We start from the raw sequence: 27,681 nt of genomic DNA, 5'->3' as shown, positions 1-27,681 counted from the left end.
GAATAAGTTGACCCAAATTGAAACATTGAAGAAATTAGATAATGACAGAAACTATTATTATTAATTGTTTTATTTTTTAATCTCAATCATAAAAATTAATTTTAAATATTTAATATTTTGTTATATTTTCAATGTAATAAATATATTTTTTTAAATAAAAAACTTATTTTTAATTGCTTAACTTTAACCCTTAAAATTGAACTTAATATTTGCTTTAATCGTTTATCTATTCTTTATCACAGTCAAATAAGATAGAGAAAAAAGTTCCTTCCTACCATAATATAAATACTTAGCAGGGTGTAACTAACAAAGTTTGTTGATATCCAAATGGAAAAGGCAAAGGCAAGTTATTACAAACAACCACCAAATAATTATGATGAAATAACATCATACATGCGTGTATATTGAATATTTGGAGTCATCACCAAGGAGGACACACCCAAATAGGGGAAAAGCCTACGGTAACAGCTCCCTTTTTCCTTTATTCTGTCATCAGATGACAGAAATTGACCAAGTTAAACAACTAATTATGTGACAAAAGAAAAGATCAAAAGAAGAGAAAAAAAAAAACTAGAGTCATAATGTGCATTGGCTTACTGTATATTCTGTTCATAACCATGCAGCATTGTCAAACCACTTGATCAATAGGGGGCAGCAGGAGCTCTTTGGAACATTGTCTGAGATTGAAGACTTCTAAATAATGACAGAAATCTCAATGAGTGAAAATGCTGCTATCTTGTTTATGTCATGTCCAGCCATCTCATGATATCAAAAACAGGTAATCAAACTTCCACGGCTTAGATTGATTCAGGGAAGTATCATTCTCTTCCTGAGTTTAGGGCTCAAATTGAAGGCTTGGTTTCCTTTATCCTTGATTGCACTTGAAGCCTGTATATATCACATTACTGTCACTGCTAGTGCTAACATTACCATTACAGACAACATTTGCTTTTTCCTCGTTTTCAAAACCTGTACCACCACTACTAGAAGCTGTGGCCACTTTGCGAGATATGCGTCGGGAAGGTCTTGTAATTGAACTATCTTGGAAGTAATCTCTACCTCTGCGTTTCTCCTTTCTATCTAGATATCCAAAGGCAAAAGCTTCTAGCACTTTTGTTGTCGGTGGCCGGTTTCTAGTACTCTGCCTCCTACCGTGCATGTCAGGCTGATGATCGGAGTGATCCACAGGTTTGAAGTTTGTTCCAACACTCAGCTCATCTGATTCCTTGCTTGTGTTATTCTGCTGTATTCCAGTCACTTCATTCACTAAAGGTTCATCAGCTTCAGCTTCTGGTGAAACAGGTAAGTTAAGGTCAATAATAGTCCGTGGCTGATGCTTATCACTTTGATCCTTAGCGCCGGAAGAACTCGTATCAGGAAATGCCTCTACATTGATGATCGAGCTGGGATTTTCCAGAGAATCTGCTAATGTCTTGTTCTTCTGGGTTGGAAAACCTGCTAATGGCTTATCCTGGGGTGGAGCTTCCCATGAAAGAACATTCTCACTAAATTTAGACTTGTTAGGACAGTAGCTGGCTTTCTCTTGCTTTACTCTGGGAGCAACAAAGAAGTTAGCAGTTACATTCTCAGTAGAATTTGAATTGTCAAGATCTGGACAAAAACTGGCCGCCTCTTTTTTAACTCTGGGAACCACAAAGAAATTGGCATTGTTGCTATTTTTCTTTGCTCGGCTACAGGCCGTTAATCTCCTCCTCCTTTTTGTGACAGGAACTAGATCATTATTGTTATCAGATGCCATTCTCTGGAGTGATTGGCACTTCATACCATCTCTTCTCTGTGTGTTGCTTAAGCATTCTGTCTTAGGGTCCTTGGAGACGGCAGATAGACTAGTCAAACCCATGCTGCTCCTTGGAAGCTCCTCTTTTGATGCGTTGTTTTCTAAACCATTCAAGTGTGAAGAGACACCCTTACTTACATTAGATTTACTGGCTTTAGTATTATCATTATCTCCCCGATCAAAGCATATGGTATTGACAGACACAGATTCATTTGCTTGCTCCTCTGAACTATTCTCATCATCTGAGTCATTTTCAAAACTACAAGCTTTTAAAACTCCAAATGGCAAGCTTCTCAGTTCTCTCACCTTTGTCATCTTTTCACTAGCCAGACTTGTGTCCACAACAGTAAATTTCATGACATCCGAACTGCGATTTGGAGTTTTTACTTTGAGATAGCAGTGGCGGGGCTGATCAGGGGAATTTTCGCGGTCCAGTTTTGTATCTTTTGTCCACCCATTTCCTTCCTTGCTAGTGCAATCATTATCTGCAATTGTCTCAAGCTCAATTAGCTCAGGGTCAGAAGCAACTTTACCCAGGACATCACTGACAGAATCAAAATAGTGATTCCCCTTCACTAGTTTCCTTGAAAACTTTTTGACCCCAGGGACAAGGAAGACAAGAGAATTCTTTGAAGCAACAGCATAATTATGACTATCTGGCTGCTCAGAGTGCCAACCTCTGGCAAGTAAACGAGGCCAAACAGCTTCCCAAAAGAGATCACTTGTTCGAGCTTTACTTAATCTGAAATCACCTGTTAGAAAGCTTATTATTTCTGAAGGTGTAAGCATTGAACATGCTTTGCCAACTGGTATTTCTTGACGAACAGGAAGTGATTGAGTGGACCTTGTGGAATCTATGGTGAGACCTGTAAGATCTTCTTTCCCCTTACCAACTCCTACTCCCTCAACAAGCGCTTTGAGCCCAACAGAGGCCTTTAAAGTAAAAACATAATCTTCTAGAAGCATTTTCCCCTCTACAAATGTCTTGGACACCTAGAAAGTAGTTGAATTTAATATTAGTTATAACACATTCGTAGTGAAGAATAAATAAAAGAAGACAAACTAATAGGCAGCAGACCTGCTAAGATAATAGTTTTGTTCTGCATAACTACTGAGGTATGCAAAAGACTTTTCAAGACAAGATAAAAAGGGTGAGGAATTCAGACTTTTCAAAATGATTGTTGCAAATATCTTTTCCATTATGACATAGATACAACAGTCAAACACGATGACTTTTGAATACTACTTGATTTAAGCACTACAATTGAAAGAAAGAGTGGCTTTGAAAGATGTTTATTCAAGACTAAACAGTTGACACCCGTAAATTCTGGTATTTTGAAATGTTTTTTTTTGTTCTATATATGGTTGGGAATTGGGTAGGAGGAGACATGGCCTTTGTCCCAGGCAATTAAGGTGAATGAAGGATTGGTAGACCCAATCCATTACAGTGGAGCAACAATGATATTATAATCTCAAAAATTTGGAAGAAATTAAATCAGTACCTCAAGTAATTTTTTGTGACATTCCTCTGACATGTTTGGTAGTAAACGAGATAAAAGCTCTTGCTGCCTTGGTCCTGTGAATATTTTCTGCCCATAAATACATTTTCTGCTTCTCATTTTCCTACATCCAGACCATCTTTGATATTTTTCAGATTTATAAAATTTCCCATAATAGAATGACAGTATATCTCCCATCTTCTTATCACCAATAAATCTTTTCACTTGAACAAGGTTCTTCCCAAATATATACAAGCCAAGGATGAAACTGGCCTCTTCAATTTCATTCCAGGTGTCACTTGCAGACCCGGGAACCAGACAACGGCCATTATCTCTATGCTTCTCATGCATCCCAATCTCTGTTTCTTGCTGCACATTGGAATTTCCTGATTCACCCAATTTCAATCTATTGACCAATGTACCGTTGGCAGCATTAAGCTTAGGATTCAGTTTATCACAATCCAGAGCATTTTGGGTCTCTTTTATACATTCTAGTTGTGAACATTCAGTTTTATTAGTAACTCTAATTGGCTTGCTTGCATTTTTCAGTGGATCATGCTTATTGTGCTCTACTTCATCCTTAATCCAAATTATCGGGATGGGTAATCCTATTCGGAACTTATGGAGAGTACTGGCTGTGCTTTCTGCCTCGTGCTGGTTCCTCTGAAAACAGTAATATTCAGATTTTGAAATTAACGACGGAACGTCAACCTGGTACTGCTCCCCCACCCGAGGAAATATGTCCGGATCACCAAAAACATCATAAACACCAGAAAATTCTGGAGAAAGTGAATGTTCATCAACTTGCTCACCGATACAATTCAGGTCATTAACTTGTACTGCATCCACCTGTCCAAAAATTTGAACACAGAGAAAACGAAAGAGAAAAATTAACACACACACACATAGAAGAGAGCTAATCTTAAGCATTCAATCATACACAGATCAAGATTTTTTTATTTTTTATTTTAATTTAAAGCCAACATGTTTCTTCTTGTTTCGGAGGTGGACAGCAAGTAACAGTTGAATTTAAGGCTAATTGAGTTTGCTCATCTCTTTCTATAAACATCACTCACACTATAAAGCACATAATTTGATATCGTCAACCTGATGATGTTCTTTAATGAACTGACTACAGAAACAAAGTAGCAATAACCTGTCTGTTCACTTCCTCCAGCTGCATCCAAAATTTGGTAGGTAGATGCTTTTTGTGAATTAACCGAAGTCGCAGAGCTTTAATGATAATGAGTATTTTTCACTTAAGCTTCATCTAGGAATCGGTTAGAGTCAAACCAGCTAACCACTTCCCTAGTTGACCTAAATTATACACTAAGACATCCTACGATACGAATTCACAAGTGAGATTTTCTGAGCCATGGTATTGTGTACTTAAAACAGTGTTTTAGAAGCAGTAGGGAGATAGTAATATTGAGATACGGTTTACTTATATATCATATTCCTAATCCCAATTATTACATGCTCCAATCAGCAAAAATGGAGAAATTTAAATTAATAAGTAAAAATAGAAACTTCTAGAAATGAAAAAAGAAAGAAAAAAAAATTAATGACGGATATAATTATCATTTAATTTCTCCACAAAAACGCCACTCACATATGTAAAAAAAATATATCCTAATTAAACAGAAGCATTTAGGGGGGAAAAAACAACGAAGTTCAAGCAGATTCTGATACCAACCAAATCAACTCACAAGAAAGAACTTCGTTATCCAAAAAAAACTCACAATAACGAGTTGATACACATATCTAAGGGGAAAAGTAGGTAACAAAAAAAACAAGGGGAGCACCGGATGGAAACTGAGAACAAAGCAGAAAACCAGATCCATTTCCTGAACCCATTTAGAAAACGAGAGCAACCCAACATCACAAAGTCGAAGACTTTACACAAATGCATGAAAACCCATTAAGCACATTACCCTCGAATGCCAAAAGCAGCACAATCTCCACGCAACCAACAACATTCAAACACAAACAAGGAAGAAGAAACCAAGAAAAAACACCAGCACGAGATGAAAAATAAACACACAAAAGTATGTATTAAACAAAAAGAAAATGAAAATACAAGTAACAAGAAAGAGACAAGCGTGCACACACACACACAAGTTTCCTAGTGAGAATTCCAATATGATCCAAGTAAATTAGAGTTATTTACTACGAGAAGACACCTACAAGTACATTAAAACCGTACAGCAACAAAGCACGAGAGAGAGAGAAAGAGTATGCGGAAGCGAAAGAAAATAAAAGAAGAAGATTCGCAGTCTTACCTCCATGGAAGAAGAAGAACCCGGCGAAACCCACATGAAGAAACCAAGCTACAAAAATGGGTCGTGATGGTTATACACCGATTCGCAAAGTTGCAGATTGAAAATAAAGAAAACGTGAACAAAGCATAGTTCCTGATGAAGAAAATAACATACTTATTTCTCTCTCTCTCTCTCTCTCTCTACATACACACATATATACACATAGAAAGTTGTGCATAAAAAGAGAGAAAGAGAGCGATACCTGCGTTAAGAAGGAAGAGTTTTCATGGCTAAGAAGGTTGAATTGGAGAGAGGCAGAGAAGAAAAAATTACACGAGAAAAATGAAGTCGTTCTCTTCCTCTCTTGGCTCTTGCTGATATATAGAGAAAAAAAGAGATATGGGAAAATAAAAAGAAAAATAATGTAATATAACATGAGTTTGGAGAGAGAAAGAGAGAATTTTTAGTGAGAGAAAGCAAGGGTTCTCGTCCGTCCAGAGTAGGGGTCGAGGAAAATATATCCTCACGCGCATATGGCGCGTGGGATACATAGTGACACGTGGCTTTGAAGATTCCAATCATACTATGTGGGGGAGATGAGAGAGGACGAGGACGAGAAGATCCTCCTGCGTGAATTGCTTTTCCTTGTGTTAACTACGTTGCCATTTCTAGTACTCACACATCTCAACCTTCTTCTATTCTTTCAATTCAATTCTATTTTCTTTTTTTTATAATTTAGCAGGTTCACGTTCCCTATTTAGATGAACATGAGTTCTTTTTGTTTAAATTTAACATTTCTTTTTGGTTTTTTAGAATACTATAAGAAAGTGATTATTTTAAAATAATAATTTCGTATGTTGTCGAGATTTGTCGAATGTTGTTTCTCGGTTGGTTTGTTCCTTTGTGCGGCATGGTGGAACAGTAACAATGTGAAGAGTTACAATTTAGTTACATTTGATTTAAATTAAAACATCTCGTTAGTTTAAATTATCAGTGAGTGCAAATTTAATTCTGTATTTCACATATTTCTTGGTGATAGAAGCTAAAGTTGATATTTGCGAAACAATCTCAAACTCGAGTTGGTATTAACACAAGCAGAGGGAATATTGTGTACATATACAGAGTGATAAGGGTCTTTACAATAGACTCTTGCCATGTCGGACTCTACCAATCTATGTTGACTGATGTTTCAAGCACTCTTTAAGAAAAAAGTTAATAAAAAACATATTTCTTTAAACATTTTTATAAAACCACCGATCAAACTATTTTCTTTAAAAAAACAACCAAGAATGAATGCATATATGTGTTAGTTTATATAAAAACATTTTTACAATTTGTTTTAAGTTGAAATGATAGAAGATGTTGCATTGTCGTAAAGAAAAAGTAATTAAAACAAATGGAAACAGAGGGCAGAGTGAAGTGGTAGAATAAGTTGTGAACAGTAGCGCGAGCTTCTGCAGGGGCCACAACAGTGTCATATCGCTTACATGTAGCGCGTTTACGTAGCCATCTCATTTCATTCACAACCTCTATTGAATTCCCCAAAGTACCCCTCACCTATTCTTTGTCCATGGAAACTCGTAATAATATGCACCTAAAATCACAACCGTTTGTTTGTCTACACAATTTATTCACTTTATTATATAATATCATGATATATTATAATTGATTTTATTAAAAAAATATTTATTATTAGTAAATATTTAAACTTTGAAGTTAATACTGTTTGTTGTTGAATTATGAAAAAAAAAATTTATAAAATATATAAAAATTATTGAGGTTAGGGTTTTTGTATATTTATTAATTAGTGTATTATAAATATTAATTATTATTTTTCTTAATAATGTAATATAATTAATTCATACGAAGTATTATAATAAACAATAAAAAAAATTAAGATATTGGTTTTCTTAATGTTGATTATATGTCACATCAAAATCCTTATTTTATGATAAAATACCTAATGTCAATCGTTTCAAAAAAAAAAACTAGAAACTCTCAACTCCACGTGAGGTTTTTTAAATCATTTTTTTATACTTGAAAAAGGAACTCTGTGTCCACCAAGAAGAAGAGAAAGGGGATCTCTCTTCATAGGTTTCGTTGAAAGATGGAGAAAAAAACGAGGAAAATGTTGAGACGTGATTAGAAATATTTAGAGAATAATTTTTATAAAGTTTGATTTTTTTAATATATATATATAGTTTTAGACCAATGGCATGGGTGATTAAATTAGGATATTTTATATTGATTAACAATATATCAAAGATATTTTTTATAATTAATTCATTTTTTAATAAAGAAAATGAGAGAAATTTTAATGAATAAAAATGCTTTATTTGAGTCATAGGGAGAGCAAAAAATTACTGTTATATAACTGAGACGATTAAACATATTTTTATTAAGTTAATAATTAATTTGAAACTTTACAGCCAGAGACTGTTATTATCTCTCCGCAAAAAGTCACAGCACAGGGGTTGAACAGTGTCTTTCCTTTGAAAAATATATTCCTTCATATATTTTTTTGGGAAACTGTTTTTTTAACTTTTCTTTTCTTTTATAGCGAATGTTACAATCATCTGACATTATTTTTCTTTTAACATGCGACACTAGTATGATCAACGGTCTGTGTCAAATTAATAATCTTAAAAAGAGTAAATAAGAAGTCCTTATAATTTAACTTCAATTGAAATATAGTTTTTATAATTAATTTTTTTTGTATAAATAACATAATTTCCTTGGCTGAATCCCAAATCATCAAAAGTGAATGAATATCTTATAATGTGTTAAAAATCATATACAGAAGGAAGAGTGGATTGTGGCATATTTCAATTGAAATAGCATTTGAAATGGAAGGTTTTGTGTGGAGGGAGAGGGAGAGGGAGAGGAGTAATAGTATGATCCAAAAACAAAAGAGAGGTACGATCAAGAGAGAGAAGGCCCACTCCATTCATTGGTAGGTGTCGAAGCATCGAAGTGTTTATGTCACAGCGCAGTGCACCCATTTCTTTCACACAAAAATACAATTAAAGCATCTCAACACTTAACAACCCCAAATACGATGATAACTACGCGCCTCTCTGTCACATAATAACTCTTATTTTTCATTCTTAATCTGCCTTCTTCTTTTTTTTTTTTACTTTGCTACCACCCTTTTTCCTCCTCAGTTTCATGATTTTCACAAATTCTGCAAAAATTTTGAAGATATGAAAAATAATGTAGAGTGTCTTTAATTTTGATTTTATGTCATTATGGTCTTCAGATTAAAACAAAAACTAATTAAAGCCATTTATTCTTATGGGTGTATTGGATTAAGATTTCAAAGAATTTTTTTAGTTAAAAAAAGTTATGTGAATTTTAAAAAATTTTGTAGAATTTTAAGACTTTGTAGGATTTGGTAAGACTTTAAAATTTAGATTTTAACATATTCTACACGACTTTTAAATCATAATTTTTAATAGATTTTGTGGACCTTGCAGAATTTTATAGATTTTTGATATATAGAGTTAAAGATTTTTTTTTCATATATTCAAATTTAAAAAAGTCAAAGATAAAAATAATAATATATGAATAAATAATAATAATAATATTCCGTAATATCATGTACTCTTAAATAGCATTCACTCATGTATCTATAGTTATACCAGTTCTTCAAGCATTATTATCTTCTCGTTCTAGTTTATGAGTTTGAATAATAAGCTCAAAGTTATGATTTTTATTAATCAGTAATGTTGAAAATGAATATTCGTCCATCAGTTCAATTAATTACATATGCAATAATAATAATTATTATTATTATTATTATTTAAAAAATAAGCACTTATCTTAAGTCACTTTAAGTCTATTACTCCTTGTTATAATATCATTTAGTAGCTTAGAATCATGAGCTGAACTCTCCTACCCACTAAGAACGTACATGAACTTCAAATTAAAATTACAAGCAATTAATACATTTTGTGATATCTTTCCATGACGATTACGATAAGTGCTTACATCTCGCCCCTTTACCATTACTGGAAGATGTGTCCGGTTAATAGCTCCAATGCAATCCTAAAATTTAGCATATATAACACTTCATCATTTGAGAAATATAAATATAGTAGTACTAAATTTAATTATAATTTTTATTGTAAGATAATTACTACATACCTTGAAGAAAAGGAAGAACCTTGTGTTTTCTCCAATTTTAGCTGGCACAGTTGATCCTGGTTTAGCCATCAAAGTAGGTGTTATCATATTCCAAGCTTTCAAAATCTTGTGAAAATTTTTACTTGTAGCAAATTGTGATCGACCAAATGTGTTATGAATTACACAATATCGAGTATTCTGGCCAGCAATTTATAGGAATGATGCAAGCATTTCTTCAACACAAATATATCGTATATCCTCTAGAGGTGTTTTTTCTCTAAGAATTGTACATAACTTTCAAAACATATCTGAATACATCCTATAAACTTGTCGAACTATTGCAGGATCATCGTTTAATGCTCAGTGTATATAGTCATTTCTCATGTTAGTAATTCATTGTCGATTTAATGGACGTTCAATTTGTTCATTACGTATCATAACTAGAAACTGAATCAACACATGCATTAATGCATGAATTGCCATTACACATGAGTACATTGCTTCATAAAATTCTTCGTCACCTATTTCTTCTTCATCTGTCACTACCTTCATACATGCTCGAATATGACATTGTACCTATATAAAACAATATAACAGAAAATAATAATATAATAAAAAATAAAACATGCTAAAATATTTCAATCAAGTACAACCAAAATAACACGAAAACAATATAGTTCTACCATTCCAAAATGTGTTTATACATAACCAAAATATAAAGCAAACACTTCAATCAAATGTAACCAAAATAACACCAAAATAATATAGTTTCACAAATTCAACATGTGTTCATACACAACCAAATTATAAATAAAATACTTCAATCAAGTGCAACCAAAATAACACCAAAACAACATTGTTCATCCTAACTTGTACTTTATCCAACATGAGGGCTCTTCTATTGACATCATCAAGAAAAAGTCTTTCTTTGCATTAGTATCAAGAAAATCACTAGCTATGTAGTGAGTTTGATCATCCAAATTTGGGGTCTCTTTTACAGCACTCCAAATATTTTCCTTTGCCTTTTTGTATTTTTCTCTTTTCTCCATCAAGTTAGACATTTTTTCAAAATTGATGGTTATAGTCTCAATTCTAACAGATAGATTTTCTAGATTTTTGGCTTGACTGTTGTTTCCAATTAAGTTTGAACTCTCTCCACACTTGGACCTACTCTGCTTATGATTAATTGGTTTTTCAGTAGAACCTCTAAACCTAAAAGGGGTTGAGGTAATGAAATGCTTAGACGAGGTGATGAATGCTGGTAAGGTGGTTTATAGTGATCTGGTGCTATGAATATATCATTGTTAATATCATATGAAAAGTTTTTCATCTCAAAATCAACATTTTCTTCTCCAAAAGTTATAGTATCAATATCATCAAGGTCTACTGACATGGAAGTATGCATACTAGCAGTTCCACCCCCAACAACAATCTTCAAATCCTCATAATCAACCATACTTTTTTTTAGAAGATTTTTTTGACTTGGGTGAGACTAGAAAAAAAAAATCCATTATTAATATATTGAAAATAATATAATGCACTAAACTTATAAACTATTAATATATTTAAAAGATTACAAAATAATCTCACATTTAAGTACTCTTTATATACTTTATCACCAACAGTGAATGTCTTTGTGATTAGGTCTCACCCAAAACTAGAGTTGTTACGTATAAGTGTTGACATATTGTTATATTGTTTCTTAAACCATTTCATTAATGATTATACGTTTTATAGAATTTAATTTTAGCATTGAGACGAGGAAGGATGACTCTCTCCACATTTAGTTTATTAATTGGCCCATTAATTATCAATTATAACAATTTATAGCATCCGTTATCAACTATAAGAATTTATCATAATCATCTTTGATCAAAGCTTCATAGTTTTATTTTCTTTTTATTATTTCTTTGTGAATCTCCCATTTGAATTACTAAAATAACATATGTTGAAAACTAATTATATAAATAATTATAGATAAGAATACTTATTAAATTTATATCTTACCTAATAAGTACCTATATAATTAAAAACAATACTATAGTCCTATAAAAAGCTTAACTGCTATATATATATATATATATAACATACATTATTATTTTTATAATTTAGATATTTAAACATTCATTTATTTAGGATATTTTTCAAAATTACATTTATCAAGATGTTTTCTTTATCATTTTAGTTCTTAAATTTTATTATTAAATTAATCATTTAATTTTTTTATCACCACTTTTACCTTCCATTTTTTTTTTATCATTACAAAGCTAATTTGGTGACATTGAATCTTTGAGAGATTAAACTTGTGATGGACATAACTTTGAAAGATTAAATTGAGGATTTATTTTTTAAATTAAACAAATTTTGTCCTTGAATAATTATTTTATTTAAAAAATATATTTTTTATCTAATTATTTGAGGGGTTACAATAAATTAAGACATGAAATAATTTTAAAAAATAATAAAGATTTAGAGTACATTTGATTTTTCTTTAAAAAAATTATTTTTTTAAATATAGTATAAATTTATACTATATTTAAAAAAAATAAAAAATTCTTAAAAAAAAATCAAACACACTCTCAATCGCTTCAGCAGTCTGAATTTTTTTTTTTAAATATAGTATAAATTTATACTATATTTAAAAAAAAATTCTTAAAAAAAAATAAAAATCAAACACTTAATCGCTTCAGCACTCGAGCGGGGCAATGATGGGAATACTCCCCTGCTTCCTGTCGTGTCTCAACTTTTCCCCCATTCTTATTTCTAATTTCTGTCATGAGTTTTCTTATGTCTGTTCTCATTCCTACTTTCCACACAGGGGTTTCTGTGGGGATTCCAAACTCATTATAATTTGACAACGTTGTTAAAATGTTGTGATTTTTTAAAGGTTTGACTCAACCTTTTCTTGACCCATGTCAGGTAAAATTTTCTTGGCTCAACTTCCCCTTTCATCAGAGGCTGACTTGGATACCATTATATCCAATTTCCCACGATTTTTTTTTTCAGAATTTCCTACGAATATAATCATGTATTATTTATTGCATGGATTTGTAAGAAATTTTACAATACTCCACTTTATATGGAAATATATTTTCTTGGCATTCTTAATTCAATTCACAATATTATTACTATTTTAATAATTTAGCTAATCTAAATGCAAATCATAACAGTTCACAATTATAGAATGCCAACAATTCTTAGTTTAATTTACAAGCCGAGATTTAGGGGTGCCTGAGCATAAAGATAGAATCAAATAGATTGAGCTGTATAGGGAATGATCTGAATTTCATTCAATTCCAAAGGCTAACTTAAAAGATAGAAAATAAATTGTCAATGACTTACTTTTAATTATTCTATACTACTTGGTTGGGACCCGCCTTGGAATATTAGTGTTTGAAGATTTTGAACTTCTACTATTTGGCCATCGAACTTTTTTCCATCCAACTTCTATATTTATCAAACAAGACAAGTACATGAACTTCCCAGGCACCCAAGCACCCCAAAAACAGAATCCATTCCCGCAAAGTGGAATGATCTACGAAATTTGGACATAGTAGTAATGACTACTGACATTAATTTTAAAGCGAAATCCTCTAGCTAAGATACAATGGCTGAAAAACGAAATCCTCAAAGTAGTGTTTTCCAAACCCATGTTCCAGTCTCTCAAAAGTGGAACTGAACAGAGACTAAAATAGTGATCTCAGCTGCAAAGGCTACAAAGTTTCTCAACCAAAGTTCTCAACTACAAAATGAGCCAAAGGTTTCATCACAAGTCACTTACTCCCAACACAACATTAACGAATCAGTTGGAGCATTAGCCCCGAGTCCAGATTGAATCAGTCTTTCTGTTGAGTCCAGATCTTCACAGTTTTGTCATTGCCAAGAGCACCAGATGCAATCATGTTCTCTGTAGGGTGACATGACACAGAAACGACAGTATCAGAATGTCCTTCCAATTTCTGTACTATTTTCCTTGTCTGCAATTCCCACAAGTATATACAATTATCTTCTGAACCACCAACGACATATTTCCCATTTGTTATCGAAAATGTGGATGAAATACAGTATTTTGAATTAACGTGACCAGTGTAAGTCTTCAGAAACTTCCCAGTTGAGTAGTTCCAAAGCCTCTGCAGGGAAAGAAAAATTCCTGTGTAAGTCAAAAACATGGAAAACCGGACTAACTCATTCTAAAATCTTGTAGCCAATTAAGCTACTAAATCGGCCACAACTGAGTAAACAAGAAAAAAGCTATCAAAGTAGTTGAGCCCCAATACAAGCAAAAACAGTATTGCACAAATTAAAGCCCATTAGAGAAACAAGTAAACTCCTATTCTAGTTCCACAAATTAAAGCCCAAATAAATCTGACTTTACAAAAACCTCACTCTATAGACGGTTTGGATAAGTGTATAAAACAGAGTTTACATGCTTTCAAAAGCAGGTTTTTGTGAGAAGGCAATATTTGTCAATTATGCCATAACAGAGTTATGGAATGCATACAAACAGGCACTTATAGCCTGCTTGTCTTAACGTTACCCATGGAGAAACACAATTCCCAAGTCAAATTTTTGGAAAGCAAAATATACTTACTTCCACTGAAACTCCGTTTCAACTCATGGAAACGGTAAACCAATCAGGCTGTTAGTCTTTTACTTTGTAAACTGTCATTCACTTTGACCCCTTTTTGTGCATAAAGACAGTGTAAAAATGAATGAATATTTGCAAAGTAAGTGCCTAATGCGAGGATTTTGAAATGTCAAGGACTACTAAAGTGAGTGACGTTTACAGTCTCATGAACTAGAATTGGGACTTGGTCTAAGAGAAACTGAACATGAAAAAGAAAATCATTTTGTTTCTGTTTTTTCAGAAGTACACAGCCAAGAGATCCCAAAATCTATGCAGAAATTTTCAAAATTCATAAGCAATAATTTTACAGTTAAATTCACGAGAACATTTACTATTAAAAAATATAATCTCGATTCCTTAAATCCCTGATATCATATAAATCCGGTCATTCCCCCTATCTTTAGCAAGACAAAACAGAGACTATGCAATAGCCTGGTCCATGTCCAAGACCAAACCGTAAATACCAGAACCAAGAAGCTGATGCTGAGAAATTGAAATTGAAATAGAACTATAGAAGCGCCATCTTTTTCTCATATTTAAAGTGTAAACACATTACTAGCACAACTCGCATTGAGACAAGCAAATTGAATTGAACAGAATGGCTAGTGAATTACCAGAGTGTTATCGAGGGTGCCGACGAGAATGAACTTGCCATTGGGGGAGAACTTGACGAAGGAAACGGGAGGGTTTTCATCGTCGATGAGAGTCTTCATACAGTGGCCAGTGGAAGAATCCCAGATCCTGCAGAGGCCATCGTAGCTGCTAGAGACGATAAGGGAACCGTCACGGTTGAAATCAACGGCAGTGACGGGGTCGGAATGTGCGGGAAGAACCTTAAGACACTTACCGGACTTGACATCCCAAACCCTAACGGTCTCGTCGAAGGAACCGGAGACGATGACGTTGGATTGGGGATTGAAGTTGACGCAGAAAACGAAGTTGGTATGGCCGTGAAGTGTCTTGATGAGGGAACCGGTGGGAACGTCCCAGAGACGGAGGGTTTTGTCGTCGGAGGCGGAGACGAGGAAGCGAGAATCGGAGGAGAAGGCGAGGTCGGAGACTCCTTGGTCGTGACCCTCGTACTCTTGCATGGGTGAGAGGCTGAGGCTGTTGGAATCGGAGTCGGAGTTTGTGAAGCCGTAGGTTCGGAGGGTCTTGTCGGCGGAGGAAGAGGCAAGGAGGCGACCGTTGGATGAGAATTTAACGGCGGAGATGGCGCGCTTGTGACCGCTTAGGGTTTGCGAAAGAGTGTAGGGCTTGAACGAATCGTAATCCGTTGGTTCCGTCGCCATGATTTTCCTCTTTCTTTGTTACCAATGAAGCTTCCACTGTGAATCACCGTGGAATATGGATATGAATCAGAGTTTTATTATTATTTTTTTAATTCGACAATTTCTTTCACCTGACATGGGAGATAGGAAGAACTAGAAACATCCACACTGTTTACTTTACTTATGGCCTCACTTCTCTGAGTTATGAAAATTAAAATTTCATATATTTTTAAAATTCAAGAAAAGTATCGATTAAAATATATTTTACATTAAATTTTTAAAAATTTTATGAAATATAATTGACTAATAAGTTTAATGGCTAAAGAATTATATATTTTCTCTATATTATATATACTTTTTAATAAACAAATTTCATTTTATTTATTTGATTTCAAAATATTATTAATATTGGGTGTGACTTGTGGAATAATTTTTATTGGTAAGAGTAAAAGTATTTTAAAAAAATTTAAGTATGTCAATTTATATATATATAAGTTTAAATTTGTTAGTTTATTTTAAAAAGAAGTTTTTTGATTTATTTATAAATTATATGTAGACTTCACTTAATACAAAATTAATATGAGCACTAATTTTTTAACATATTTAATATAATTATATTTACTAAGATTTAAAGTAATTGTAATAATTTTGTCAATTGATTCATTGCTCGATAAAAATATTTTAAAAATGTCTGAATAAATTGTAAAAAATAGTTTACGTCAAGTAAATAAATTAATTTTAAATCTTAAATTTGAAAGTCAAGACTTAAGACTTACACAATCTACTTTAATTTAATTCAGTTTAACTTTTGATGGTTAAGTTTTGTGACATTCGTAATTTAATAAAGTTAAATGTACATAAAAAAATAGTATAGAAAATTAAATGTCGTTATTAAATAATATTTTATTTTAAATTTAATTTTAAGAGTCAATTAAACTCTCTCTATATCTAATATTATTTAAAAATTAACTTATCGTTTATATTTATATAATTGTGTATTCGTAAAATAATATTGAATTGTTTTTTATAAAAAATTTTGTCAAAATTATATTTTGTTATTTTAATACATTTGAAATTTGTTAATTTTAAATAAATATAAAATTATTTTTTTATTTGTATTATCTTTTGATTTAAATTTATGCAAACTAACGTAACGGCAAATAAAGACTGTTGTTACAGCAGAGCAGGGAGGCAGGTTTGTGTCTCTGGAAAGCCTCCACATTCTCCAGTCTACCAAAAACTCTGATGAAATTTTTTATATTGTTTTTCAAAAACAACATACTAAGATGATTTTCCTCAGATTGCCAATTTAGCCCCAACCACAAAGTTTGTGAATTCTTGCAAATAACTGATTGTGACATCAAGTTTTGTTGACTTTACCTATGTATCATGTTCTGTTGTATATTACGCTTTTCATGTTACTATGTTCTGTTCTATATTGGCATCTGTGCAAGTAAGTTCTCATCTTTTGGCCCATTGTATCTGATATCTGGAAATGGGTTTGGACTTGAGATATCAATTGCTTTACCTTTCTGGTATGTTACCATTTTTGTTACGGTGGACAATTTACAAAATATGAAGATCCATGATATGCTTTAAGTAAACAATGTTGAAGTCGTGGAAAATTACTTTTTTGAACACGTCTTTCTCAGATATATTGTGAGAATGTGTTTTACGTGACTGTTTCTGTATATAGCATTGTGTGCCAATTGAACATGTATAAGCTTAAGCAACGGGTGAGGGGATATGACTCATCAACTCTAAATAATTTGTGAAACTTTGAGGCATTTGGCCAATAAGTATGAAGCTGAATTGGGCATAAGGCAAGAACATTTCTTGAGAAAATTACCTTGAGTTGTCTTACCATGCCAAATTTCATTACAAACCCCCCCCCCCCCCCCATCATCTTATTGCAAGTCGTGCTTTTCGCAAATGCCAAATAAAAGTACTTTTACTTCGTTAATATAATTTGATAAGTAGATTTAGCTAGATGTCACCATGTACAAACAAATTGGTTAACAATTAAAGAATGCCTTTTGCATAGATAAGGGAATCTAGGTGCAGAGTTCTTTCAATCTGATTACAAGACTATTAGATCGCTTAGTAACTTGTGACGTTTCGCTTGCACACACTTGACACAAAATGTAAACTTGTTGCTTGATCATGGAGTTTACCACTCAAACACAACTAGATTGTTTCTCACGGGAAGGGCGTGAATGAAGTAAAAGATTTTGGCATGGATCCTCTAAAGTCAACGTTGAGAAGTGCGACATTCCATGCAAGGCAGAAAGACTATATCCATATCCCACTGGGACAACAAAGTTCATTCATTAAAAGCAGGGTTTGGTATCACAAAGCATTAGAAATGTGCATGAATTGAATTTATAAAAATCTAATTCAAATATATTTTTAATCCAATTTTATAGATTGAATTTTAAACCACTTTATTTTATTTTTTCAAAAACCAGCTTAAAATTGATTTTAAAATTTAAATTTGGTTTAAAATTAATTTTAAATTCAGTTTTGGTTAAAATTAATTTTAAAACAGGCCATATCACTTAAAAAGCATTCAATCATATCTCTTAACCGCTTCAATATTTTTCATGCTTTTCTGTTTTGGATTTTTCATACCCACGTTTCATACTTTTATGGATTGAAAATTTATATGTACGCGAATAACATCATGTCATTTTGTTAATTCTACTAAGAAAAGATAACTTTTCGTTGACACCACCCATTTTCTGCATTGAGCAAACCAAATCTGATATGATTTGAATTCTCATTTTATTTTTACAAAATATCTTGCACTCTTTAATGCTAAGATAAAATTAACCACTAAAAACCTCATTCTTTTTCCCTTTCACCTATAATTAACAGAACGAAACATAAATGAAGTGATAACAAAATGTTTCTGGTGCTGATATAAAGTCTATGTGTTGACATTAGATAAATAGAGCACGTTGACAAAAGTGATAAAACTAATTTCATCACAACAACAGGATCATATTTACATTTGATAAACGGTTGATCTTGCCAATTGTTACTTGCCTAATGAGGAATGAAATCAAACTCATATTACACTTAAATGGACACGATAATATGACAATCTGTCATTTAAAACATGGACTAAGGTGGATCAGCCGCACAATTTGACTCCTAACGAACAACCATTAAGCATAATCAAAAGATAGATTTGGTTCTCATGTCAAAACAGAGAGCGGTTATACAAATGCCAAGGTTACTTGTTTATGCAAATCAATTTTTGGCAATGCTACTAGTTTTAATTAAACCCCTACATAGTGAATTTTTTTTTTAGATTCAGGGATGCATATATCTCTAAAAAACAACAATCAAAATTTAAAACAAAATAGTCACAGTGTGTATTTATAAACACGTTTGAAATACCATAATATAAATATATCTCTAAAATCATGAATTATTATTACCAAAACTAACAAATTCCCAATTGCAGAAAATTTGACATTTTTTTACATCAACCGCAGGTTTAAACATTCCCACGGGAATCTGAATTCAGCACTTTCTTACAAATTTAGATCACATCATTTTCCTCAGTTGAATTTTCTTTTAATTTTTTTGAGCTACATCAGCTGACTCAGATTTCTAGTTACTTGTTAGAGTATACTCATAAATAACTGTATAACTAATCTTGAACTAAGTTTGAACACTGAGGCATTTTCATTTTATTGAAACTGAAATCCGACATTAAACTTACCAACCACTTTACTTCAACTAATAAATTAAAAAAGAACTGATAAATTAGAGGTCTGAACCTAGTTAATCAAGATACCCTAATTGTAACTACCTTGATCGTTAATATTTGTAGTATCAAACACAAATTTACCGATATGCCCAAAATGATGTAAATCACGGCAATGTCATTGCTATAAAACCAACAATAACTAGTATCTTCACAGTGCATGGGAGAAAAGAATCAATAAATTAGTTCTAAATCAATGTTTTTGGTATCTTCCATGTTTAAACTTTGAAGCATGCCAACAAGTTCCGTATGTACAATGTACACACAATTGTAAAAGAATCATCTTATTGTGAAAAACAGTGTACTCAGTTTTCATAATATTATGGAAAAACCATTGAAGAGGAGGAAAAGAGAGTACCTGCGAGAGGCTGCGAGTAATCTTCACTGCAGGTTAATTGACATTGTTGATAGAAATCTAGGGTTCAGAGGAAGGAGAAAAAGAAATCCGATTTTCTCAAATCATATCCACTTTTGATATATGGACCAGATTCATATATGAATGTTTTTATAAATTCAGTTGGGCTTTGGTTTCAGACTGGACCTTTGTATTTGGATTTTTTGCTCATCCCTAGAAAGCATTTAGGAGGACTCCGACTGTATATGTTGATGTTGGATTCTTAAGATAGAATTTAAGCGTTGCTAAGCTTTTGGGTCAATCAACTTGGTTAGAAGTTGTCATTGGTCCTTGTCACAAAATCAGAATCTACTCTCAAAATGTTTTTGATCAAGTGTGTTTGGAAACATGTTAAAAAATCTATAAATTCAGATTCAACGTAGAAGTTATAACTAGTAATTTTGAAATAAATACGTATAAATAAGGATTAAACATGAATCTAAACCAATGTTATCAATTGCGAATGGCAGCTCACAGTAGAAACTAAAAAATCTATCATAAAATTATGGCGACCGCTATGATAGGTTATGTCGGATATAATAAAATGTATAAAAAATATTATAATATGCATACATAATATTTATGTACACAAAAATTTAATATAAATGCTCAAGAAATTCTTAAGATTACATCATCATTTTAAGTAGCAGTGTAAAAGAGAAAAACATTGCACTGTGAATGTTATATTAAACAAAAAATGCTTAACAGAGCTTGAACAACAAAACAAAGGATGAACAGCAAAATAGATCTTGAAAAAAAAACAAGAATGATCAGTGAATAGTAAAATAGAGCTCAAACAAAAAAACAAAATAGATGCCAGAAACAAAAAAACAGAATAGATGCCAGAAAAACTGGTTTATCCAGTGAACACAAAACAAAGGAGACGTCGGAAAAATTGATTTTTCCAGCGAAATGGAGTGGCTGAGTCGGTAAGGATGGGAGAAATTGTTACGTTGAGGTTTTGACTTTTCGTGCTAAGAGGAAGAATCTCAATGAAGAAGAAATATACGTTTTATCAAGAATAAATGACTTTTTACCCTTACAAATAATCAAAACGATCGGAAAAGCGTCTAAAAGCTTAGAGCGTTTGGTGTGACAAAGATGGAGCGAGTAATTAGGTCTAGGATTAGGGAAATTGGGGAAGAAAGAGAGGAAGTCCGGAAATAGAAGCAGAAGGCGTTTATAAAAAAAATTGGTGATAGTTTAGAATGTAAATGAAGTGAGAAGAGAAAGAATACCTGAAGCCACGCCCACGAGCAGAGGCAATGGCCGCGAAACACACAAGATTTTGATAATGCGCGCCGTGAAATCTCAATTCACAAACCACGCTATGCTCTGGATTTTGCGAGTCTAGTTATTTTACACGCCGCCCTCCATGATTTCTAAAAAAAAAATTAATCTAAATCTATTTAAAATCTAATTATATAAATTAAGTTTTAAATTTATCTATTTTAATTTTTTAAAATCAATTTAAATTTAATTTAAAATCAATTTTAATCTAATAAAATTATACTATAAATATGTTTCATATTATTATTAAATTATTACATTAAAAATATTTAATTTTTTTAATAATTAATATAAATTATATTTATAATATATTTTAATCTATTAATAATATAATTTTTTATTTTATATTATCTTAAATTAATAAATATTTGCATATATTTTACTTTTTATAACTATTTACTGTACAAATTAATTATACATGTTAAATTTTAAATTATTTTATTTTATTTTTTAAAAATAATTTAAACATAATTTTAAAATTAAAATTTAATTTTATGTTAAATTAATTTTAAATTTAGTTTTTAAAACAAAATTAGTTTTCAATATATTTATAAATTTAATTTTTAAAGTAAAATTAATTTTTTGTCAGCACCGGTATATTAAATTAACGTATTTTAAAAAAGTTTAGTAATATTTATTCATTATATTATATTTTATAAAAAATTATAAAATATTTATTAACATTTTTAAACTTATTTTTAATAAATAAAGTTAATGATAAAAGTATAAATTAAAATTTATAAAAATAAAAATTAATAATAAAATTATTATGTTATAATATTTTAAAAATTAAAAAATAAACATAAAGATAAAAATACTAGTCGTAATTAATTTAAAAATATTAGTTTAAGTATTTAATTTTAATTATAAAATTAAAATTAATAAAAAATTAGTTAGAATAAAATTTTATAAATTTATCTAATGCAAAAATTTAATAAATAAAAATAAAAAGTTATAACATCATATATATGAATTTAAATAAATAAATAAAATCAAACTTTAAAAAATAATTTTAAAATATTAAAATAATTACACAAATATAATTAATTAAAAAAAATTCAATACGAATCTAAATTTTAAAATTAGTTTAACATTAATTATAAATTAAACTTATAAAATTGAATTCTTTACTCAGTCAATCAAGTCTCTTCTCACATTTGAAACACTACATTCCTAACAGTATTTATGCAATTTTACGTTCAAAGTGTTTTTAGACGGTAGAAAATTAAGTTTTATTTTTTCCCTCTTCTGTACTAAAAGAAATATATCTAGCCTTTTTGCTAATTGTGTAGCTATAAAATCTATATATTAGTACATAATTATTATTCCATCAGTCAAGCAGAGCATAATTTGAAGCATACAATCAGTCACAAAATCTTGTGGTGCATAAAACGAAGTTGCCCCTAACCAGATTCCAACAAACAAAATATGTCTTGATCAATTGATAATGATAATGCTGTTGGCATTAATTGCTTAGATGCCCAGAATATCCATCCATGTTACCATATCGTACAGTTGACCATTGTTAACTTAATGCAATAATATACACGTGTACAGGATTATGCTTCGAAATACATGCTTCAAGTTTTCAACATTGGTGTGGTTCTTGCGAATATTTAACAATTACCAATCTCTTGTGTTGGAATCATGTCGACTCTCCAATATTATATTTCTCAAACCGTCCAGAATCTACGGATATACATGGCTCATCTCTACATATTTAGCCTAAACTATTAACTGTAAATATTTTTACGAGAAGTAATCTCCAATCTCCATACTTGTGGATTTTTTTTCCCTTTTAGATATTATTATTATAACGAATTCTTTTTATATACATGTGGGAAAATCTTTCAAGATTTTACTATTTTAAGTAAATGTGCCCTTTTAGTGGATCAAAGGAATGCTTGCAGGCACCGTATAAGTTAAATCTTCGTAAAGCAATGGCCTTTGCCCTTTGGCAATGCTCCATTACCATTTACCATACTTTTATCGATGAACGAGAAGGGTGTTTGTTTTGAATAAATATTTTTATTTTTTCAGTTTAATCTTAATTTTAATTTTTAGTTTTGAAATTATCATTCTATTTTTATGCTGATTCTTAAAGATTTATATAAATATTTTTTTAAATAAGAAACAAAATATACAAAAATTTGTGAAACTACCCAACTCTTAAAAAAAAAATCCTCCTCCTCAAATCTACCTTAAGAATTTTTTTGTGATCCTAACAAAAATAAAATAAAATGAAACTCTAGATTTTAAATGAGATATACTTTGTGCAAGAATCCTCTGATGACAGTGAGAACTATCATCCCAAATAGTATTATTATCTTTCTTTTGCTGTTTTAACAACAGTTTAAAATGAATAAACCAAACCATCTTAAATTAAAACTTTGCAAATTTCTAGGTTTACTTTCTACTAGAATACCATTTTAAATTGAGACTTACTTTAATTAGTTGATTCCACCAAGTTTCCTTTGTCTTAAGCATCGTAGTAGAGTGAGGCAAAAACAATTATGGTATCGACAAATCTTGGTGGGTTTGTAAGTGTACATTGTCAAATAGGACTTCAGGAGTTTGCTAATTAGTTGTGTTTATTTTATTCTCGGTCGTTAACGTTATGCCACTTGCCTTGGAGAGACATGACTACAAATTAGTATTATATCCACTTGCTATGATTGGATATATTGTTAGTAATGGTATTAATTAATTAATTATTTTTAAGTTAATTTACATGTACTGTTATTATATAAAAAAAGGGTTACATTGCATATATTTCCCCACTGTTTAATGAGTTTGATAATACATGAATTGTCAAAATCATTGCATGTGTGATAATAAATTATTAATCAATAGTGCACAAAAAAAATTACACATATACCGAACTAAAAATACAATTAGGCCAAGTAATAGATGAAGATCTTACGTTCAAATTCGAATGACAATGTAAAATATTGCAAAAAGAAGATGCACCGTCTACTCATACTGCATTGAGCTTTTTATTTGGTACAAGTCAGATTGTATTATAGAACCGAACATATTTAATTCGTTCTAAAGATTAATCTCATCTTTAAAAGAACTACAGTTTTAATTTTCCAAAACTCGAATGTACTTTGAAAGATAAAATAAAACAAAAATACCGTGTGTTCTATCCTCTAAATTTACATCCCAAACTTTTCTTTGTTAGTATTGTCCTTGGCCCTAAACTTGACACGCACACAGAAAAGATACCAAGATTTAAAAAACAATAGCAAGAAAAATATGAAATGAAAGGAGCACGAAAACCATAACCACCACACAACCATTTCATTATAATTTATGAAAACACCCTTCGAAACGCGAGCAGCGCATAAACAAATATTCACAAACTGTCTTTTATCAACCTCTCCCTTTAATTTCCTACCTATTAAATAAAACAACACGTGAAGCTTCGCATATATCATATTAAAAAATTATTAATAATACACTTTCTAAAATGCTCTCTTTAACACATTTTTTTTATTAATTATTAACACATTTTAACCTCAGTTGAATTAAAATTAATTTTATTAACATTTTGGTGAGTTTGATTAATTTGGAAGGCATTCTTGATTTATCTATATATAAATAAAGTTCAAAAAATGTAGGTGATAAGTCCTAAAATAATGAGATACAAAAAGTATGTTATATATTTAAACTAAAGCAATTTATAAACTTATGTATTTGAAAATATATTTATTTTGCTACTTGGAATTTCTTTTGCATTTTAAAAGGAGCGTTGAATTTTGAATGCGCAAGAAAAGTTGAGAAGCGGAAACAGAAAAATCCCAACGACTTGGGAACTGACTGACAATTGGATTGGATTGTTTAGCGTTAAACGATTCCAATATTCCATTTCCACCAACCAACTTCCCTGTCGTACAATGCCCACTTTATTTTATTTTTGTTAACAACATCAACTTTATTAAATCATATAAAGTAAAAATAATTTTGCCATTGGTTGGTAATACTTTAATTATTATATTTTTTTTAAAATTCTTAAAAGTTTCATATATAAAGATATTTTAAACCAATTAAATAATTTTTATATTATTTCGATAAAATAACTTGTTCAAACACGCACTCTAATCAACTACATGCTAGTCCAGTGAATATTTGATATTGTCACACTCTCTAGACCCCTTTCAATAAATAGGATCATATAATAGTTAACTTAATAATAAAAGTTAGTAGCATTTGATAATAAGTGATGACAAGGTAAGATGTAAAAGCAATTAAATTCAAATTTTTGAATAAATAGCTATTGAGAGGGCCTAATTGTTAACAACCAGTGGAGGCCATCTGCAGAATTACTCAATTCATTTTGATGATAATTTATTTTAGACATAATTATTTTCTTATAGTTGTTTTAACAATCTATACTTTCTTTTTAAAAAAGGGGTTAATTTCAAACGCACGCAGTTGTGAATATTTCACTAAATCATACGCTCATGTGAGAATATTTCTTATTGAGTAGTGATTTTGAGTCTTTTAATTACCTTTAATGGTAACTAGTACCCATCAATTTACTTGTACCTTAGAGCTTTCGAAGGGATATTTCTTATTCAGTAGTGAGTTTCACTCTTTTCAACTACCTCAAAAGCCTTCTCAGCATCCATTACCAGTCCACAAGCCAATGAAAAACAAAGATCACTTGGGTGGACTTTGTCTAAATAACTTAGCAACGAAAAATGACTGTGTAGTGTACTCCAATTGATTAAGTTGAAGCATCATACCCCACAATTATATTGTAGCCGACCGTGTTGTCATCATTCGCATGTCACATTGAACAAGACACAAATCACAACATTAATATTCATGTGTGAGTGTGACTAAGCGCGTTGCATGTGTAGTGTATACTTACTCATCTATATATACATATATATCAGATTCTATCTGACCTTGACATATTCTCAGTCAAAAAAGAGAGTTTTCACGCTCATAAGATGGTGGATAACGTTGGAGGCAGTTCTTCTAATGTTGACAATAGTGGCATCAAGGAACAAGACCGGTTGTTGCCAATAGCCAATGTTGGGAGGATCATGAAGCAGATTTTACCTCCAAATGCAAAAATCTCAAAGGAATCGAAGGAAACAATGCAAGAGTGTGTGTCGGAGTTCATAAGCTTTGTAACCAGTGAGGCTTCAGAGAAGTGCAGGAAGGAAAGGAGGAAGACTGTGAACGGTGATGATATTTGCTGGGCATTGGGGTCCCTTGGTTTTGATGACTATGCAGAGCCAATGAGAAGGTATTTGCACAGATATAGAGAGCTAGAGGTAGATAGAACCACCAACCAAGATAGAGGAAATAGCACCCCAGAAGAGAAGGATCATGATCACTATTCAAGTTATCCCCCAAGCTAGAACTAGGCACTAAATTAATTATTAAACCAATATCTTAGTGCAGTAGAATGTGTCTGAGGCAGGCCAGTTTAATTAAGGTTTTGAGTATGAGATATTTAATGTAATGATTTTCAGGTCTTCAATGGATTTAATTGTGTCAAGGTTCCAGAACTAGCTTGATTACTTGTTCGTTTGTTGTTTCATGTGTGTGTGTGTGTGTTCTTCTGGTCTATGCATGCTTCTATTGATTGATTTGTAAACTTCGAGATTCGTATGAATCCAGGCCTTAATTAACTGGTTCTGAGTTAAGAATTCAGTTGTTGAATTAACTCTAATCTTCATAGCATATATGTTCGTTAACTGTTTGCACACATGATGTGATTCATTCACGAAATCAAACGACAAAATGTCCGTACAGTCCCAAATATCCCACCTGTTCTAGCATGTCCTAATTCGATAAGGATTATCCTTAATTCAAGATGAAAGGATATTGTGCGAAGTTCACAAGACAGAAAGCCTGAGGTTATTTAATCGATCTGAGTTTCATATATAGAGGAGAATCTAGGAATTTGCTAACACTAGTTTTACTGATATATTTCTAGATCGATCCCATGAATTTTTCATCACTTATTTATTGACAACCTGATAGGTCGATGCTTAATTTCATCTTTGTTGGCACCCATGCTACTAATTAAATATGTTGCAATGGAGATTTTAGTTTCATTCTCATTGTTTTGTTCTAACCTTATCTGAAAGTCTCCATCACCGTCACCAAAAAGACGGGTACAAAGTCACTTTCTAGGGTTTCATTAAAATAGAGAATTGTTAATGAGAATCTGTTAGTTAGTATTTCATTACATGTTGAGTTAATATATATAAATGTATATATCTCAAATATCATTCTTAGGCTTTAGTTTCTGTTAGTTTCATTCTCATTGTTTTGTAGTGATTATTCTCATATTAAACTTCCACAACACTTTTTTATAACAAAAAATATCATATAAAAAGAAAAAATATGTGAAATAAAATGAGCATATGACGAAAATTAAATATTATATGTGTGTGTGAAAAAGTGTCAAAGAAATTAAGTAAAAAATGCATTATTCTAATAGTAAGGGTGGGAACCACATTCTATCAAATTAACTATTATATTCATCGGATGTCAACACATAACCCCAAAACAATGAAGCCAAAAAAGAAAAATAATAGAGTTATTACAAGCTGTTTTGATTCATTGTACGAGGTCATATTTCTAAACACCGAATTTCTTAAAAGAGTTAG

At 31.3% G+C, this 27,681-nt stretch overlaps 3 protein-coding genes across 4 annotated transcripts; 1 reads left to right on the top strand and 2 right to left on the bottom strand.

Moving 5' to 3' along the window:
• Positions 1-256: 256 nt before the first annotated feature.
• LOC113846135 lies at positions 257-6,045 on the bottom strand. 2 transcript variants are annotated; one of them, XM_027474076.1, is made up of 4 exons: positions 5,821-6,045; positions 5,580-5,627; positions 3,301-4,146; positions 257-2,791 (listed from the first exon to the last, which is right to left on the bottom strand). In XM_027474076.1, the coding sequence occupies exons 1-4, from the start codon at positions 5,992-5,994 to the stop codon at positions 866-868; spliced, it is 2,994 nt and encodes a 997-aa protein (XP_027329877.1). In that variant the 5' UTR covers positions 5,995-6,045; the 3' UTR covers positions 257-865. The 2 variants fall into 2 exon arrangements, with proteins under 2 accessions (XP_027329877.1, XP_027329878.1); XM_027474077.1 differs by having other exon boundaries at positions 5,580-5,911.
• Positions 6,046-12,914: 6,869 nt separating this feature from the next.
• Positions 12,915-15,726, bottom strand: LOC113847312 (COMPASS-like H3K4 histone methylase component WDR5A). Its single transcript, XM_027476323.1, has 2 exons — positions 14,925-15,726; positions 12,915-13,813 (listed from the first exon to the last, which is right to left on the bottom strand). The coding sequence occupies exons 1-2, from the start codon at positions 15,600-15,602 to the stop codon at positions 13,520-13,522; spliced, it is 972 nt and encodes a 323-aa protein (XP_027332124.1). The 5' UTR covers positions 15,603-15,726; the 3' UTR covers positions 12,915-13,519.
• A 10,278-nt stretch (positions 15,727-26,004) lies between these two features.
• Positions 26,005-26,421, top strand: LOC113874673 (nuclear transcription factor Y subunit B-5-like). The gene has a single exon (XM_027512885.1). It carries the CDS (start codon positions 26,005-26,007, stop codon positions 26,419-26,421), a length of 417 nt encoding a protein of 138 aa, XP_027368686.1.
• Positions 26,422-27,681: the final 1,260 nt, after the last annotated feature.

This window comes from Abrus precatorius, unplaced genomic scaffold (assembly GCF_003935025.1).
Source record: "Abrus precatorius isolate BTA unplaced genomic scaffold, Abrus_2018 Scaffold8, whole genome shotgun sequence".
Taxonomy (NCBI): Eukaryota; Viridiplantae; Streptophyta; class Magnoliopsida; order Fabales; family Fabaceae; genus Abrus; species Abrus precatorius.
This window is presented reverse-complemented; position numbering and strand designations above follow the sequence as displayed.